Here is a 19,693-nt window from a genome sequence, read left to right on the forward strand (position 1 = left end):
ATCTAAAAGATAGCTTGGGTTGAAATTAAAAACTTTAATATTAAATAGATAATAGAATTTTATTTAAATTTTATTATATAATAGACTCTTTTCTCAGGGTGGGTTTCTAGGCAATCAGAAACGTACACTTTTACTATTAACACATAATTAAATTAATATTAACACATGTATTTAAATTTAGGTATAACAAAACTAACCAATTTCACTATCTTCTTTTCATGATTCTTGGTATCTTCTTTTCTATAACGCTATGTCCTACTGTCAAAAATGGCTTCCATTCCTTCCAAAAAGCTATGTCTCTCACAACAATGGCTGCCAATCTTTCCCGCTTCCAGCCGACGGACGTCCTCTCACCTGGCAATCCAAACTCAGAGTCCTTTTTTCTTCGAGGGTGACTCATCGATGTCTCCCTTTTCAAGATGTCCACCCTTGCTGGACATCTTGATATTTTCAATTATGATGGGAAGAGTTAAAATAGTTTTTATGATATTTGAATCTGCTCAACATGGCATGGCCTTGATTCAACGGACTTTTTGAAGGATACGTACCGCCATCTTGGTTTTGTTTTGAATCACAAATTTATTATAGACAATGAAAATTGGTTAGCTAAAAAGCAAGCTAAGGTTCAACAAAACAAATGAACAATATTAAAATGATACATAAAATAAAACATATTAAAAACACTTCATACATCAAAATATACTATTTACTCAAAAAGAGCATATTATACTATATACAATAGATTCTAGTAATTTTTTCTCTTGTTCACTCTCTACAACCCTGTAAATGTTCAATAGGCTAATTTTCTTTCACTTTCAATCAAAGTACATTGAGTCCACTCATTAACCCAATGAGCACATTCTAAAGTGAAGTAACACCTGGCCTTAAGTTGAAGCTGTACTTTACACACTCAGTACCTAAAATACTCTAAGGTATTATATCAAAAAAGTATTTTAAGTACAAGATAGGAAATACTAAACGTCTTTTTGGGATATTGTTTGTTAAAATAAAAAATAATTTTTGTAGTCTGCTCCCTAAAATACAAGATACAAAAAATTCATCTTGTATTTTGAAATACTACCCAATTTTGCTCTAGATAACCTAAAAGTTATGATAGCATATAAATAAAAAAATATCTAAATATTGGGCAAATCAAGATTTCTAGATGAATAGGTTAATTTAAAATGAAACACAAATATTATATAAATACTTTTTTTTTATATAATGTTATTATAAAAAAAAAAAAAAACATGAATACATCAAGATATTAACTATTAAATTTTTAAAACATTTACAAACTATTTTTATAGTTCATTATATAGTGCACTTTGATTTGGAATAACAAATATCACTTTGTTTTAAAAATTTTCATGTTATTGAAATGGTTGTACAATGCTTGATAAGTTTTGGTATTATAAATGCCATGAATGACAAAAATGTTAATTTTAAGAAAGTTTCCCAAGTGAGGACATCATTAAGAGAAGAGAATGAAGAAAGCATTGCTCCAGATTGTACACAAACATAGTTGTAGGGTATTAAACCTAAAAAATGGAAAACAAATATTTGAAAAATAACATTAAAGTACAGAAATACTATTCACAAAATATCTATTATTGTAGAATATACTTCACTTAATTTAAGCAATATGTATAGTTTTATAACGAGATATTTCACAGATAGATGAAAAAAAAATTATATCATTACCTAAAAATGCCGTTGTAAAAAAATAATGCAGTGGTATGCCTACCACTGGTGATATCAAATTTAATAGCCAGTTAGGAGTAAATGGAAGGAGTCTTAAGGACAGCAAATAAGGTATAAGTCTTTGATTGTTGCATTCTACCTACAAAAAAGATAATATAAACAAAATATACATAAAGGGATCACAATGGACTAATGATAAGTTAAAATGGAAAATCATTCTTTTTAAATTCCATATAAAGGAAATAATCACTAACCCATGGAGACAACAATAAGTAAAACTTCACCATTTAGTTTTATTTTATAGAATAGGCCTGCAAGGATTTATAAAAAATAACCTATTTAAGAATGAAAGGTATGAGAAAGTTTTGAATATCAAAAAATTATAATTGCAGATTCTGTTCTGACTTGCAATATTTCATTTGAAGTTATTTTCATCTGTTATCCATATATATAAGTAAACCCCAAGCAACAAGTAGAAATGTAACAAAAAGTATCATATTTATTCTTGTCAATTAAAATTTGAGCATTGTAGAGCAGAAACAAAAGTCAAATAATTACATCTCTCTTCCCCTTCCTCCCATACTGTTAAAAGTATGTTTTACTGTTTTAATTCATTTACAATGAAGTATAGTACTATACAGTACAAGTCATGAACAGTACAATACTCACAAAGGTCGGCCCCAGGTCTATATAACCTCCAAACATTCCAGGATGCACTATGGAGTCCATTAAGATAGTCAGATTTTCTCATGCTGTTTCAAGTTTTGTGATTAGGTACTTGCTGGGAAGATAGGGTAATCAGCCATACTTCCAACTCCCCCCAACCTGGGAGGCCAGGAGCTGTCAGACCGAAACAGAGACCAATTATCTTCCTTTGTCTCAGAGTGAGGACACCACTCTTCCCATGCAGGAATGTACTGAATTCTGAAGTAACATAGTCCACCCGTAGGTGAGGTCACACATCCAAGTACTGACCACACACGTTGTTTAACTTTTGATTGGCCCCATTATTGACTCCTTTTTCTTGATGATTAAAGACAAATTGATTAATCAGAGAATATTTAAGGCTCTGTCAGGAGTAGAATGAGAAATAACTAGAAAACTACTGTAAATCCTATAAATATATTAAAAACATAAAACCAGATTTTATTTTAAGTATTTTATAATACATGATTTGAAATTTATAATCATTTAGTTTCTAAAATAAAAAAAGTTAAACTATAATTTGAAGTGAAATTCTCAGAAGGGTAAATATATCTCTTAAGAATTACTTATTTATTTATTTTTATTATTTTTTTCTTACCACAAGTGTTCTTGGCTAAACTGACAATCAGATATTAAAGCAAAAATGCAAAAAAATAATAGTAATGACTCACTCTTTCTTTTAGACTTCTAACTTCTTCAGGCCAATAATGTACAACAATTTGCTGAACAAATTGTTTCGATAACAAGTATGATAATGTAGCCCCAACACCAGTCAAAACACAACAAAGTGGAAGTGCAGTCCATAATCCAAAGATTGCTCCACCTAATACATTCTGAACATAACAGTAAAAAAAAATTAGATAACACTAAAATATAAGTAGGACATTATTGTTCACTTGTAATAATGTAACATCATGAAGTTAAACTAACTTATCAAATACAGGTAAAACTATTTTTTCCATAAAATTAACCCAATAAAAACTGTCAGTCAGCAATTTCAATATCACTTATATAATGAGCAATCACCACAAAATATAATCTTAAAAATTGACAGAACGATAACTCAAATTGATAAAATGATAGTGTGGACATTAAGTCAGCTTTTGAGGATACAAGGTTGCTAGAAATTCTCTTTGACCCAACATTAGCCGCTAGGTCTATTGTAATGCTATTGATTGCGTGTAAGTTTTTCTATCTGTTCATACTTCTTTTCGATTTATTAAACCAGGAGAAAATAATATTAGTAATTAAGTAAAAATCACAAACATTGGCGCCACCTATAGAGAAAAGGGCCAACCAGAGCTGATTAAGAGGGCTAATCTCGGACGGTTGAAACCTGAAGACTTTCCAGGGACCTCTGGCCTGTTCTCACTCAGTTACCAGCCACCAAAGATAAAAGATGTCCAGCTAAGAAGAAGGTAACAGAACGTAGCACTTGGGGGCACACAGACTGGAGGTCGGCACTTCAGTACCACAGATCACACCAGTTCTCTTTCATTGCTATTCCTGGAATTCCTTCTATCTCTCTTACCAGAACCCTCCTTTAGTGTCTATTAGGCTTTTCATTGCAATATGACCCTCAGTATACACACAGCTTTTAATAAATGTTGTTCCTTGCTCATTCTCATCATATGACTAACTGTGTGAGTTATGTTTTCTTATTATTGTGAATTTCATTTTTTTACTCTGTGTAAGAAAGCTTTTTACAGTATGTAAAAGGCAGAGAACTAGTAAACTTCATAAAAAGTAAATTTCTGTGAGAGAAAATCCCATATAGCAACTAACAGCACATTAGCTTTTAGAAATATGTCTGCCTGAAAAATCTGGACTAACACAGCAGCTGCAATGAAAATTATGCTTAACCTAATACTGCTGGATGGTGCTTTGAGAGAATACCACAGTTTAAGTATCTCGTCACTGTTATCACTGAGGACATAAATATTAGGGAAGAAATTAAAGTATGGGTAACAGCTGGTAATAAATGTTGGTCTCTAATGAAAATATTTCAAAATTGGGATATATCCAGAGTCTTCAAAATAAGAGTGTACTGTTAGGTACAGCGTAACACAGCCAGGTAACACAGCCAGTGGTTATGTATGAAACGAGTTATAGACGCTATCACTAAATGATGAAAGGCTATTAAACATGTGAGAGAGAATTAAACATGAGGAACTGGGAGGTCTGTATAAAACAGGAGATATTGATTCCACCATTAAGAATGCCAGAATAAGATGGTTGGTGCAAGTACAAAGAACGGAGAGTGGTAAAATGATGATGGAAGGACACCCAGATGGATGAGGCAGCAATGGTAGAACTAGACTTAGTTGGTTATAGGACGTAGAAGAGGATATTCAGTTGTTGGGTGTCAAAAGATGGAGAGGGTTAGCCAAAGACAGATCTATGTGGAGGAGTATCGCTGAGGAGGTCAAGGTCCTTCAAGGATCATAGTGCATCAGATAGGCAAATATACCTCAATATAAACAAATATATCTATATATATATATAACAAGTATAACTATATAGTATAGGGAAATATCCCTCAGTATTTTAATCAGAAATTGCCATTAGTTATTGAGTCAGTACTCTAATAGAGAAAGGGCTGGTTGGTAAAGATATAACTATCTTTTCAGACAGCCAGGCAGCCAGAGGGGTACTCAAAAACTCTGTAACAAGATCAAGAGTTACTGGAAACTGCAATGAAGCATTGAACAAACCCAAACATAATCATTAAGTTAGTGTTGAACGGTGCCAGAACACTGCAGCATACTTGGTAATGATGGAGCTGACAGGTTAGCCAGGAATGGTTCTAAAAACATTACTACTGTTCAGCTCAGGTCTAAACAGGAAGGAGCACCGGGCCCTGTTATAGTGAGATTCATCCGTCAAACAATAAGAGATGAGCTGGTGCGGCAAAGAAGAACCAAAAGGGATTTTTCCACTCGTCACTTAGGCGTATTTCAAATCAAATATGTCTGGTTTAGTGGAGGAAGGGTCAGGTGCAGGCAGTCCGATGGCTACCCAGCGGTCATTGTAGGCAAGACCAACGACTAGGGCGTCTTCAGTTGAATTTGGTATCCAAGTCACCACAATTTTTTCATTTACTTTTTTTGTATAGAAGATATTTTATTTATATTTATTTTCATTTTTTTTCAACACTTTAATAATAGCACATATACAATTTTCTCTATTTACATCTTTAGTTATTTTTTTTTATTTCTCAATCTTCATTGACTATTTCAAATTTTGATAACTCAAGCAACAATTTCCTTTCAATTTCTTATTTTTGTTACATTCTATAGAATTGTAGTAGTATATAAAATATTGTTATTCTCAATCCCTCAACCTTTATCCTTCTTCTTACTTTTACATTTACCACCTCACAGTTATGACTAATGTCCTCAGTTCCTGTCACGTTAATGCACAATCCCTTGTTGCCCACTTCAATAGTACTTCCTCGACAATTTTTACCACATAATGTACCACTGTATCCAAAACGTGGCTTAAACCATTTATTCCTTCCTCCCAAGTTTCTATTCCCAATTACGCTTTCTTTCGCCATGACAGATCTGATCGCAGAGGTGGTGTTGGGTTATAAATGCATGTTAGTCTTAAGATCAAAATCCTACTTTGTTCCCCTTCTCCTATCATTCCTTATGCAGAATACATGTTTGTTAAAATTTAAACCATATCTTCTGCCTTGTTATTTGCCATCGTTTATTGACCTCCTCGAGTTCCACTCGAAAACACCTTCAAATTCTCTCTTGTTCAACTCGTTTCCACTTATTCCAATATTATTATCACTGGTGATTTTAACATCAACATGCTCTCTCAATCCAGTGATAAATACTTTCTTACTGATTGAATATTTTCTCTCAATCTTTACCTTGTTCCTTTTTCTCCTATACATCACACACAATCCTCTGACACCTGGTTAGACCTTTTTATCTGTGACTCCTGTAAAAATGCAACCCAATTAGCAGGGGGGATAATAGCGGGACTGGAGTGGGATATAGGTGCAGGAATCTCCATCACTCTTCAAGGAAAGACCGAGCGATAGTGGCCTACTCACTGCTTGCGAATTTCAAATCCCCATCCCCACCAATGCCTACTGTCACCTCCATGTGGTGCCCCCCCGGGGAGTCTGATGAGACTCGCAGACGACGGAGGTGGGGCCCAGTACTCAAGGAGTGTTGGGTAACAAACACCCAAGCTAGGTGGAGGCTCGAGCTGTGGCTGAATGGCAGATATCTGTCTAGAAATATACTGTCTTCGACCACCTTGGGGGTACCAGGCGCACCTCATTGTATTTAATGCCCGCTGCAGGGAGAGGGGGTAGTACCTGCAGTGTAGTTTAAGCACCCCCATTCTTGTGGGAACAAAATGTCCACTGATTTAAATAAAATTTTATCTTCTCTCACTGAGGAAGATTCGTCTTCCTTTAGAAGTTGTCAATGTTTCAGGTGTCTCAGACGATTCCATCGCTCTAGACATCCCAGATGACTCCTCCATTGGTGCAATGTACACTACACTAATGGAGGGGATAGGAGGACTACATGTCCTGTTGAAAAATCAGATGAGGCTGCGGCATTATCAGCTCAGGCTGACTCAGTAACCCAACCTACTGTGGATCCCACCAAGGTTAGTCATAACATCACCTTTACTTTTAATACTAGCCTACCTGCGACCTATTAGCACTACTACTAATACTAGCGACACGCCACGTTAGTGAATACATAGTTAACTGGCATGTCTCTAATGAAGAAACATGCTCAGATCATAAATATAACAGATATGATTTATCTGCTGACATGAGATGTGATGCTATGTATCTTACCAGTTGTTTTCCAAAAGTAATAAACAATACTTGGCAACTGGAATGTTTTAATGACTTACTGATGGATGCTATTGTGAACTCATACTACAGCAGCAATCCTGTTTGTAAATAATCATCCAACAGGAATGTTTCCTGGTGGAATGTTGAGCTCAACAAACAAAGAACCCTCACTAGAAGGTTATTCAATGCTGCCAAAAGATCTGGCAGCTGAGTTATCTACAGGAGGGCTCTTACAAACTACCACAAATTGGTTCGCAAAGCCAAAAGACAATCTTGGAGGAAGTTTTGTCTTGAGGTTGATAACATTCCGGCTACATGCTGTTTAAGTAAGATACTCTCCAAACAATCCAATATAGGACTGTTAGGTACACTAAAAAAGGGTGATTATACAACCTCCACTGAACGAGAAACCCTTTGTGTTTTAGCAGAATCCCACTTCCCTAACTGTGAGTTGCTGGAGAACAATTACATTTCTCCCACTTTTAACAATTACAGTGCTAGTAGGGAAAATTGGGAGAAAGCCAATAGTATTATTTCTATTGATAAAATTGAATGGACAATTAACTCTTTATCGCCATTCAAATCACCTAGCACTGATGAAATCTTTCCTGCCTTGCTGCAGAAAGGCCTACGCGTGATCCGAACACATATTCTTGAACTCCTCAGAGATAGCTTAGCGCTTGGATACACCCCAACCAGATGGAGGGCATCCAGGGTGTGTTATTTACCCAAACCAGGGAAGGGATCTTATGAAGATCCTAAAGCTTTTTGACCAATATTTCTCACATCCTTTCTAATGAAGACATTGGAAAACATTGTGGATAGACATATAAGAGAGCAGGAATTGTTGGCAAATGGTATACATTTCAGACAATTCGCCTATCAAGTAGGGAAATCCTGTGAGGTAGTCCTACACAACTTGGTCTCTAGGATCGAAAGATCACTTGAACAAAAAGAGATCACAGTTGGCATCTTCAAAGACATTGAAGGTGCATTTGACTCCCTATAGCGTTATTAAGCATGCGCTAAGAGACAGAAGAATTGATCCTATTGTATCCAGACAGATAACCTCCATGCTGAAATAAAGGATCCTAAAATTGGAGCTAGGACACTCTGAGCTGTGGATCAGGCCCAAAGGGAGGTGCCCACAGGGTGGGGTGCTCTCTCTCTATTACTGTGGTGCTTGGTGGTTGATTCTCTTTTAACAACCCTAAACACGATAGGCTACTACACACAGGGCTATGCAGATGATATTGCTATCTTGATCATAGGAAAGTATCCTCAGGTACTTTCAGACCTAGCACAGACTGCAGCAAACATTCTGGCGGGCTGATATAAGGACAATGGTCTGAGAATCAGCCCACTTAAGGTTGGTGTCTGCGTCTTCACTAAAAAGAGAAAGGTGACAATAAAATCACCTATACTGAATAATATCCAGATAAACCAAGTCAAAGAGGTGAAAAACCTGGGGGTCATTTTGGATCATAAGCTACGATGGCACAAGCATGTGCTAGAGAAAACCAGTAAAGCCCTCAGACTGGTAGACAAGAACTGGGGGCTCAAACCAAGAATGGTTTACTGGTTGTACATTACTGCCGTAAGACCAATTGTGTCATATGCAGCCCTGTTGTGGTGGCATAGAGCCAAAGTAGGAATGTATAGGAATATACTTGACAAACTACAGAGGCTCGCGTGCCTTATGATTGCCGGAGTGATGAGCACCACTCCCACAGCTGCAATGTAATTTATGCTCAGTATGACTCCACTGCACCTGGAAATTGAAGCACAAGCTCTGAACACAATGTACAGGCTTGTTAAACAAGATGCTAGATCCAATGCCCTGACTATGGCAGGACATGGGAAGATAATTCAACAGATAGATGAGGATAGGGTGCTCTCTATGCATTCAGACTTACAAATCCGCAAATATAAAGGCACTAAACTAAGTGTCAAAATTGATAAAACTAAGATACATAAACCAAACAATGGCATTAATTGCTACATAGACTTCCTAACTTTCAGGGCTCAGGAGCCGGCATCTGGCGGGGCGATAAGCCATTGGAAGGTATATCTATTCCATAGGAAGGCACACTTCAGTATTTCAATCCGAAATACTCGCAATAAATCATTGTGCTGGTACTCTTATAGAAAAAGGGCTCTCTGGTAGAAAAATCACCATCTACACAGACAGCCAGGCTGCAATAGGGGCACTCAGTAGCCCCATCACTCGTTCCAGAGTTGTTGAAGACTGCTATGCAGCACTCAACAGACTCAAACGCAATAATAGAGTCAGCAATGAAAGGGTGCCGGGTCACTGCAGTATCACCGGCAACGAACATGCTGACAGATTTGCTAGGAACGGCTCTGAAACCATTCCTTTTACACCGGAGCCTGTGTGTGGCATAAGCCTAAGCTTTGCCAAAAGCACTATAAAGGCAGCTTATGGATTAAAAACCAAGCGACATCGTCTCAATAAAAGACTAAGACAGGCTAAGCTGTTCCTTGATGAACCCCGTAGGGGACGGAGCGAAGAACTGCTTCGGCTGGATAAGACCTCTCCTAGGATAATTATAGGGATCTTTACAGGTCACTACAGATTAATAAACATATGTTTAACCTCAAGCTAAAGTGTCACCCTTGTGTAGATTATGCAATGCTGAGGATGAGACGGCAAATCACATTATTTGTTGGTGTGACCAGTTTGCAGGGGTGAAGTTTGTGCTGTTCGGGGTGGATCCCAAGCAATGCGAGCAACCCTTAAGCATATTAAACTTTTTTGGAATCCACCAAACTTAAGCTTTAATAAGCTTACCGCAGTGCTGTGATGCTGATTACAGCACTGGAGTGTATTTAATTGGCGCACAATAGGCCTTACTGGCCATAGTGCATTTGTGACAAATTAAAAAAAAACCAACTAGCAGTTCGACATGCTAAATCTCTTCACATTCATCACGCCCTCTCCAATACTCCTGACCCCAAATACAAGTGGAAAATACTCCGAAATTTATCCCTACCAGAATCCAATAACACCTGATGATCTCAAGAATCATTTCACACACAATGCTACTAATCCATTAATCTTTCCTGAAATTCCAAATAACACGTTCAATCCTGAAAACTTCTTTTTTTCCCACATATCTTACGAAGAATTACTAGCCACTATTCAAAGATCCCGTACCAACAATCATGGACCGGAAAATATTCCTGTTAAGTTGATTAAATCCTTTCTCCCAGTCCTTATTCCCATACTTTATCATATATACAATTTTTCCTTGCAAAATGCCACATTTCCTTCTCATTGGAAAACCGCTTTAGTTCCGACTATTAAATAAAATCCCAAATCCTCCTTAAAATAACCCATGACCTCCAAACTGCCATGGAACACCAAAATCTAACTATCCTAATCCTCCTTGATTTCTCCAAAGCATTTGACACAGTTGACCCGAACATCCTTCTTAACAAACTACAAAATCTTCCTCTATCCAACAGTGCTTTGCACTGGTTTCAATCCTTTCCAATCGCTCCCAGTAGGTAGTGGTTCTAGATAAACCACCATCATTGACTCGACCCCTTACCTGTGGTGTTTCTTAGGGTTCATCGCTTTTCCCCACCCTTTTTGCCTCTTCATCATTGACCTTCCCCTCCTTATCCAACATTCTCAATACCTTTTGTACGCTGATGATTTCCAAATTTACCTTTCCTTCCCCATTCTGACCTATTGGCTGCCACGGAGAAGCTTCAAGAAGACCTGAATCGAATTAGTCACTGGGCACAAGAAAACAAGCTTAAGTTAAACGCAGAGAAGACTAAGGCAATCGTAATAGGATCCAATCACCTCCTGAAAACTATTCCTCATATTCCAACCTTATTCCTAAACAACAATCCAATACGATTCTATCCATATGTTAAAAACCTTGGTGTCACTATAGACCAAACTCTCTCCTGGAAAAACCACGTCTCCGATATTTCCTGTCGTACCTTTTCCACCCTGAGTGTTTAAATTATCTTCGTCACCTACTTCCTTTTGAAACCCGCAGGCTCCTGGTTACTTCCTTAATATTCCCCCACTTTGACTATTGCTGTGTGACTTACAGAGGTGTCCCTGGGGATCTCAAAGCAAAATTAAAATGGTTAAATAATTGCTTTGCATGATTCATCTTTGGGGTCCCCAGGGACGCCTCTGTCACCCAATTTTATAAAGAGTTGGAGTGGCTTTACCCCTCCTTCCATCGTAAATATTTCCTTGCTTCCTTTCTCTACCAAGTTATCCACTTCTGGACTTCTTGGACTCTGGAACAATCAAAGTAAAATTACAGTGATCTATACTGGTCACTGTAAACTCAATAAACACATGTTCAACCTCAAGCTGACAAAATCACTCTGTGTAGATTCCATTACACTAAAGATGAAACGGAATATCAAATGATTAACACACTAACTTTAATGAAATTTATATAATCTACAAATCTGAAGCTCTAAACACTTCATTGTGATGATTTTATAGTACATAATAGGTCTCAAAGGCCACGATGCATTAAGCCCAAAAAACTTTCAATATAGATTAGAAAGAAGTTATCTTAGATTTGGAAACCAATATTACCAAAAATACAACTATACCAGATGCAGAATATGGGAGGTGTAATATTAATTCTAAGAAATATTTAAAGAGGTGATGGGTAAGTGGTGCTACAAATAAATTATTTAGACCTTGGTCTGATTCACAACAGGGAAGGACAAAATTGATATTTTATGTTTTTTAAGTAAGTTTTCTTATTTTTTTTTAAGAAAGTGATTACTCAAAACCTGTTAAAGGTAATTAAGTTCTAATTCCCTTATCGTATAATAGACACAACCCCCTTCAAAAAATATGGTTTGATTTAACAAAATCAATCATAAGGTATCTTATGGGTGGACTAATAGCAAAAAGTTCTTTTTTTAATCATAGTTTACCTGTGAATATTTTTCTCAGCCTACTTGAATGAAGTTGAGGCTTTTTCTGGGATTGGTCTAGATTTGGGTTATGATTTGCCAAAAAGTGTGGTGTAGAGTTAGGTTTTTTGGCATACATACATCCACTTTTTAAAGAGATATTAGCAGATTTTTATCTCCCTCCTACTGGACTAAAGATTCCTCACTTTCACTTTTAATGTTTCAAGTCAATGTTAGTTAATGTTTAGGCCAATATATGGTCCACAAATTGATTACATGAACATATGATTTTTATTACGTCAAAAAAACAAAACAACTACTCTCTATTGCTTTTTATACTGCAAAAATAAACAGATGACTTCATAACATCTCAGTGTGCGCACATATCGTCTCCTCACTGTGCACTCGTAGTTGCTAGCATTCTGGCCATCTTCAACAGGTTAATCATTTTAACCACGGTGGGCGGACCACATCGGCTCATCCTCCAAGAGGACAAGGCGGGCACATATATACGTCTTTTCAAAACTACCTTCACCATGACATAATATACCCACGGCAGGAGCCCTATCAATCACCCTCAGTGGTATAAAAACATTTTTCTTTTGCTTTTGTTCAACCTTTATTTAATTTTTGTAATAGTTTTAAGTTTTCTTTGTTCTTTTTTTCTAGTTTGTATATTTTCTATATATTTTTTTTCCTTTATTATGTTCACTTATTTTAAAATAAAATAATGACAAAATTCGGCTGTTCATTTCTTTTGTTTTCATTTTTATCAACGGTTGGGCTAGTAAAGGTTTCTTTTGAACCTTTACCTGCCGTAACAGTTAAATTACAGTCCGTTACTGAATAAACATAGGTCTAGATTTGGTTTATGATTTGCCAAAAAGTGTGGTGTAGAGTTAGGTTTTTTGGCATACATACATCCAATTTTTAAAGAGATGTTAGCAGATTTTTATCTCCCTCCTACTGGACTAAAGATTCCTCACTTTCACTTTTAATGTTTCAAGTCAATTTTAGTTAATGTTGCGGCCAACATATGGTCCACAAATCGATTATATGAACATATGATTTTTATTACGTCAAAAAACAAAACAACTACTCTCTATTGTTTTTTATACTGCAAAAATAAACAGATTTTAACAAAAATAATTTAAACAAAGTGCAATATTATATTACAATGAGAGCGAAAGAAGCATTGTTTAGAGTATAGAAAGTTTTGTATTTTCTTAATATTTTGGTCTATAAGCCTGAGAGGCCTTGTGTGTATAATAATATGCAGTTAAAATTGAGGGTGTTACTGTTTGGGGAAAATGATTAACAATAATATTAAGTACTTTTTATTATTTTTCGTTTCTTTTTAAATTTTATTATTTTTAAAGAAAAATTCATAGTGTTTTGTTTTTAACCATATACCTCAAAATAATAAATGTTTTCAAGTAAAGAAATATTAATTACATACAGGTATGACAAAAAGCTATTGGTTTAGAATTTGTTTTGGGACTACATTTTCGGAATATTATAATCCGCACATCAAAGAAAAAATGTATTTGTCAATTTTTATATCTGAAAGCCATTTATAATTATAGTTTTCAGATAAAGATTAAAGAACCAAGGACCCACTTTCAGGTTTAATAATTTTCTTGTTTTATCACTATATACAAAATAATTAACTGCAATCTTTCTTTTTCTTCTTCCTCTAACTTCTGTTTGCCGTCAAGCGTGGAATCACAGTCTCAGTACATCTAGTCCACCGGTCCCTGTCCCTGGCTAGTCTTCTCATCTCCGGGATGGTGCTTCCTCTTGCTGCCCCTAGTTTTCCAATGTACTCAGAGTACATGCAGCTGGGTCTGCCACAAGGCCGTCTTCCTTTCGGCCTTGCTTCCAAATACCACCTGGCTTTCCTGATATCGTCCATTCTATAGACATGTCCATACCACTTCAGTTGCCTGCATTGTGTCTCGCACTGATTTCACATCCAGATCCTCCCAAATCCTTTCATTTCTGACAGTCTCTCCTGGTCTTACCAACTATTCTTCATAGAAATCTCATTTCTGCTGGCATTATCCTTCCTACGTGCTTGTTCAGGGCTGTCCTTTCTGATCCATACAGGAGAACTGGGAGGAACAAGGAGATGCCGTATTTTGGCATCTCTGCTTAGTTCTTGCTTCCCTATAAGAGTTTTAGAAATCTGATGGTACACTCCATTGGCCTTTTTCACTCGATTTAGAACCTCCTGGTCTATTTTACCATTTTTACTAATTACGGTCCCTAGATACGTATAAGTATTCATACGTTCTAGGGATTCACCATTACACAAAACTCTAGGCTCTGCGTTTTCTCTTCCAACACACATAATTTTGCTTTTGTTAGGGTTTATTTGCAAACCTCTCATCTTCAGTTCCTCATTCCATTCATCCAAGGATGTCTGAGGAGCCTCTTCAGAGTCAGCTATCAGTACAATATCATCTGCATATATCATCGCTTGGGCCAGTGCTGGAGTTAGGTTCCTACTAGTGCTCTTGGGCATCTCCTTTTACAAACGTTCCATATCTCATCCATAAGGAGAACAAACAATAGTGGGCTTAGGCTGTCTCCCTGCTTTATTCCCTTTTAAAAGTGGGAAGGCCACGATGTCTGGCCATTAAGTCTTACAATGCCCTTTGGGTCATAGTAAACTGATTTTCTGGCACTCTTCTTGTAATTAGTGTGTCCCATATCTCCTGCCTCTAGTAGTAGACTGAGTCAAAAGCCTCCCTCAGATCCAGGAATGCCAAATAGACTGCCTTTCCCCGGTCCCACGCTTTCTCTTCTATCATTCTCAAGGAAAAAATGTGGTCCTGGGGGGTCTGTCTTCCATCTTTCTTAATGATTCATTTGCAAACAGTAAACAACAGAATCAAAAAATAATATATTTTTTTAAATAAGCTCATAGATCGTCACTTACTTTAAATTATATAAGGTTTATAGAATACATTGGTTATAATGATATGCTTAGCAACAATAGCAATATATTTAGCAAAAAAATATTTAAAACATGATTTTACAGTGTAAAATAAACTACTAAGAATCTAAAATGAATTCAAGGACATTCATGAATATTAGAAAAAAATTATAATAATTTTTAGTTCAAACTATATTGGAAACCAATTTACTTACTAACAAAGCAGAGCCTGGAATACAAAATGCTTGTTTATAGAGATACGCACTGGTAAAAAGGATGATCATATACAACCTATTGTTTTTATTATACGCTTGAAATAAGGCAGACAGTCTAGAAAGATCACTGAATGATGTTGGAAATCTTATGGACTCCTTAAAGAAAAAAAAAAGCAAGGTTTTTAAAATGTATATAAATAAGAAAGAAAACATAAAATTAATAATTTCAAATATATAAAAAACTAACCTCTTTAAACTCAACTAAACTTGGAGCCATTTTTGAAAGAGTGATCAACCAAGCAGTTGAGCATCCAAATATTACCAACAAGTTTATCAAACTTGTCATTTTTGTTTTATATGTTCTGTTTTTTAAATAAATGGAGAACGAAAACCGACAAATGGATTATTTTTTACATCAAAACCTGTACAAAAGATTTCAATCAATAAACACCAATAATACTGATACAAAAAAGTGTATTTATACATTAGTAGTACATATGAGGTGTCTTCGAAACCTATCTCCATTCTCAATCCGATTTAGACTGTTTTAGTATGTTCTTTTCATACCTATGATGTTCAATGTGAAGGAGATATTTGATATTTCTCACTGTTACTTGATATATGAAAGCAATAGGTTCCTAAAATACACTCGGCTATTGTGAGGGGTTGTTAGCCTATAAACAAGACTAAATAATAGGTTCCTAAAATAGTGACAATTGGATTGGTTTAAGCCAGAGTAGAGTAAAACATTTGTTTTCTACTTCTCAAGGTGTGGATCAACACCAGTGCAAAGAGAACTGAGAGGACCTCCTGTGACTCATATATCCTCTATTAAATGGAGTCCCACCTTTCAATTTAAAACAAGATGGTTTCCTTTTTTCTTTTATCTTTATTATCAGATTGGCCTGGTGGTCCACACATGGATTTCATAATAATTTAATTGAACAGTTGGCAATGTGGTGAGGGGGAATTATAGCCACTATAAAATGACACCTCTAATGATATATATGCTATAAATATCGAATATATATATATGTAATTCACTATTTTGTAATTCTGAAGAAAGTAGACAGTAGACGATTGCTAAAACAATAGTTTATTATAAATAAACCTCTAAAGCTGACAGAAGTACTACACACACACACACACAAGTTAAACGTTTGTGAGCTCAAAGACTGAAAAAGAGAAAAGGGAGATAGAAATGACCAACTCGCTTGTTACTCAAAGACTGACTTATGATTTGTTCCATACCTCTATATATACATCTTCGATCAGCTGATCTACTCGATCACCTGACATTGAAATAACAGCTGACTAAGGCTGTAACTCCCCCCCACCAGTTTACGAACAATCCTCATAAACTTTAACTATACAATAAATTAATATAAAATACAACAATAACTATTTACAATAAAGTATATACAACAAAAAAAAACAACAAAGGATTGACATTCCTCATAAACTTTATTACAAACTAAAAGTTAAGCAAAACAAATATAAAATCACGAATTTATACAGTAAAAAAAGATACAACATAATTTATTCAGTACATCACCATAATCAAAGATAAATTAAATTACCACTTAAGAAAACAAGACAACAGATAAGTTGAGATGAGGACACTCTGGATTACTCTTGCGCAGGTGTTTCGGTTAGGGGGACTTTAAGATGTTCAATATGAATTGTCCTGCACTTTTTTGGTTCTCTAATACTCTCAATAGTTACAACATTATGTTGTCTTAATATTATCACCCTGAATGGTCCCTCGTATTGCTGTATCTCCTGACCCCTGTTTGATCCCAACTTTCTATATACAATTGTCCCAATTTTTATTGTTCCCTTCCTATCTGTGAGGTTTAAATTCTCCCGAGCTACTCTCCTGGATTTTTCCCTCTCCAATTTTCCTAGTGACATGATTGTTGCTTATCTTGTCACCATCTGCTGCCATGCCCTTATAGTCCCGCCGGATTCCACAAAGCCTGAAAAAGATCTCAAACGGTGAAAACCCCGTAATGGTGTGCACCAAATGATTGTATACCACAATTGCCTTTGGCATGCCATGTCCGGTTCCAGTCCTTGGTCTACCTGGTACAATCAAATGTGATCGCTCAGCGTTTCGTGAAGCCGCTTTACGCCTCCTCTACTTTTGGGATGTCCTGGGAAACCTATCTTGCACCTGATGCGCCATAGCCGCCTTACTGAAGAGGTCAAAAGGACATGGTCACCCATTTGTACCCCTTTCATGTAAATGTGTCAATTTGTAAATCTTTGAGTGGTGCATCTGTGGTAGGTGTCTTCTCCTGTCTTCCTTTAGACGGATGTGTGTCGCACTTAGTGCATGGACAAACCTCGCAGCTTCCTACAACCTCTGATATAGTCTTCCTCATTCCCCACCAAAAGTATCTTCTCTTTAATGCTCGCATAGTCTCATAGATTCCCCAGTGATTTCTCTTACCCTCATGATACACTAAGGTGACTTCTTGTTGTTCTTCTTTCAGAAGGGTTTCCACCATCAGTTTGCAACAGATGAATGCCCTGTCCATTTCAATCTGTTCATCACGCCATAGCCGCTAGATCTTCTCCCAAACGGTTTCGTTGCCAACATACAGGTGATGTTTTTCTCCAGGCTTCGAAGAATTCTTCAAAATTCTACAGATCTGGTCATTCTTCACTCCTGGTTCCGACCAGATTGTCGTTATTTTACTTCTCCCGTACTCACTATGTTTAATTTTGGTCACTCCGATGGTTTTTGTCTTCCAAATAAATTGTATCTTCTTGCTATTAATCATTTCCTCAATATCCCCTGGTCTTTCTTCAGCAAAACTCTCGTTATTCGAAGATTCTTCCCTACCATCTTCTTCAGATTCATCCTGGTCTTCATCTCTGGGCGTCCATTCCCTCATGACACCGGACGGTTCCCCATTTCGTTCCACGGCGTTCGTAGTTATGGCTCGAGACAACCAATCGGCCACCACATTTTCTTTGCCCGGTTTATATATAACCTCCATGTTATATTGTGCTAGAAGTTCTTTCCAGCGAGTTATCCTGGTTGACGATTCCTTCAGTTTTCCCACCCACTGGAGTGGTCTATGGTCAGTATGTACATTGAATCTTCTGCCAAACACATATGGTATAAAGTTATTGATGGCCCACACTATTCCCAGGAGTTCTAGCTCCATTGCGCTGTATCTACTTTCCACCTCCGTAAGGTGCCTGCTGGCATACGCCACTGGGCACTCTCCCCCATTGCCTTCCTGAGACAACACTGCTTCTAGCACATACTCACTCGCATCTGTGAGTATATATCAGTTATCGTGAATTGCTGATTGAAATCTGGAAAAGCAAGTACTGGCTCTTGCTGCAACCTCTCCATGCATTGTCCTCCAACATCGGGGTGACAATCATCTTCCTACCTTTCTTGAGTAGGTTGTTGAGTGGAATGAGATACTCTGCCATTTCTGGAACAAACCTCCTGTAATAATTTAGAGTCCTTAACGACATCCGAATTCCTTTTATGTCACTAGGTACTGCCATTTTCTGAATAGCTGCAACTTTATCCGTGTCTGGTGTAACTACCTCCCTAGAAATCAAGTGACCCAAAAATTTTATTTGTTCCTGCCCCAGCGCCGACTTTTCCCCCGACAATTTGAGCCCAAAATGTCTTATTCACTGGAACACACTATTTAAGTGTCGCACGTGTTCAACCTCGTTCTTACTGAACACAAGGAGGTCATCCATGTAACTCTGATCGATGGATTCGTCAATTCTTATCAGAAACTCGTCCATGAGACGCTGAAAGGTTATGGGGCGTTTTTGAGACCAAACGGCATCCTTGTAAACTCATAGTGATCCCTCTCAAAAGTGAATGCCGTCTTATGTTGATCATTACGGTGCATTTTAATTTGATGATACCAGCATGTGCTTCTGCAAGAGAATGGTAGTGGAGGAAAGTCTGGGGGAGGAGGATTCCCATCTGTGGGAGGAGGTACGTTCTCGACCCCATTTTGATTTAAAGCTTCCAGATTCAAGACTGCTTGTCTAACGATACCATTGCCATTATTTAAAAAAATGAGAGGAAAAAAATTTGAAGATGACAAAATAACAATAACAAAAAAAATCTTCGTAAAAGATGAAATTACTCCGGTATATAAAGTTCCCGGCTTTCGGCACCAGTTAACGTATGTGAGCTCAAAGACTGAAAAAGAGAGAAGGGAGATAGAAATGACCAGCTCGCTTGTTACTCAAAGACTGACTTTTATTGTGTTCCGTACCTCTATAAATACATCTTCGATCAGCTGATCTACTCGATCTCCTAACATTGAAATAACAGCTGACTAAGGCTGTAACTTTTATTTATTTATATAT

At 36.8% G+C, this 19,693-nt stretch overlaps 1 protein-coding gene across 3 annotated transcripts in view; it reads right to left on the bottom strand.

The window, feature by feature from the left end:
* Positions 1 to 1,257: 1,257 nt before the first annotated feature.
* The window catches only part of LOC106691229 (transmembrane protein 41A), a 20,972-nt gene continuing 2,536 nt past the window's right edge, over positions 1,258 to 19,693 (bottom strand). For all 3 annotated transcript variants that reach the window (XM_014436940.2, XM_067053565.1, XM_067053564.1), the window contains exons 2-6: positions 15,576 to 15,750; positions 15,329 to 15,484; positions 3,081 to 3,242; positions 1,705 to 1,843; positions 1,258 to 1,541 (exon numbers count right to left, since the gene is read on the bottom strand). In XM_014436940.2, coding sequence (XP_014292426.1) covers positions 1,369 to 1,541; positions 1,705 to 1,843; positions 3,081 to 3,242; positions 15,329 to 15,484; positions 15,576 to 15,674 — 729 coding nt within the window. In that variant the 5' untranslated portion in view covers positions 15,675 to 15,750 and the 3' untranslated portion in view covers positions 1,258 to 1,368. The remainder of the gene's footprint in view (positions 1,542 to 1,704; positions 1,844 to 3,080; positions 3,243 to 15,328; positions 15,485 to 15,575; positions 15,751 to 19,693) is intronic.

This window comes from Halyomorpha halys, unplaced genomic scaffold (assembly GCF_000696795.3).
Source record: "Halyomorpha halys isolate HHAL.00 unplaced genomic scaffold, Hhal_1.1 Scaffold2182.1, whole genome shotgun sequence".
NCBI lineage: Eukaryota > Metazoa > Arthropoda > Insecta > Hemiptera > Pentatomidae > Halyomorpha > Halyomorpha halys.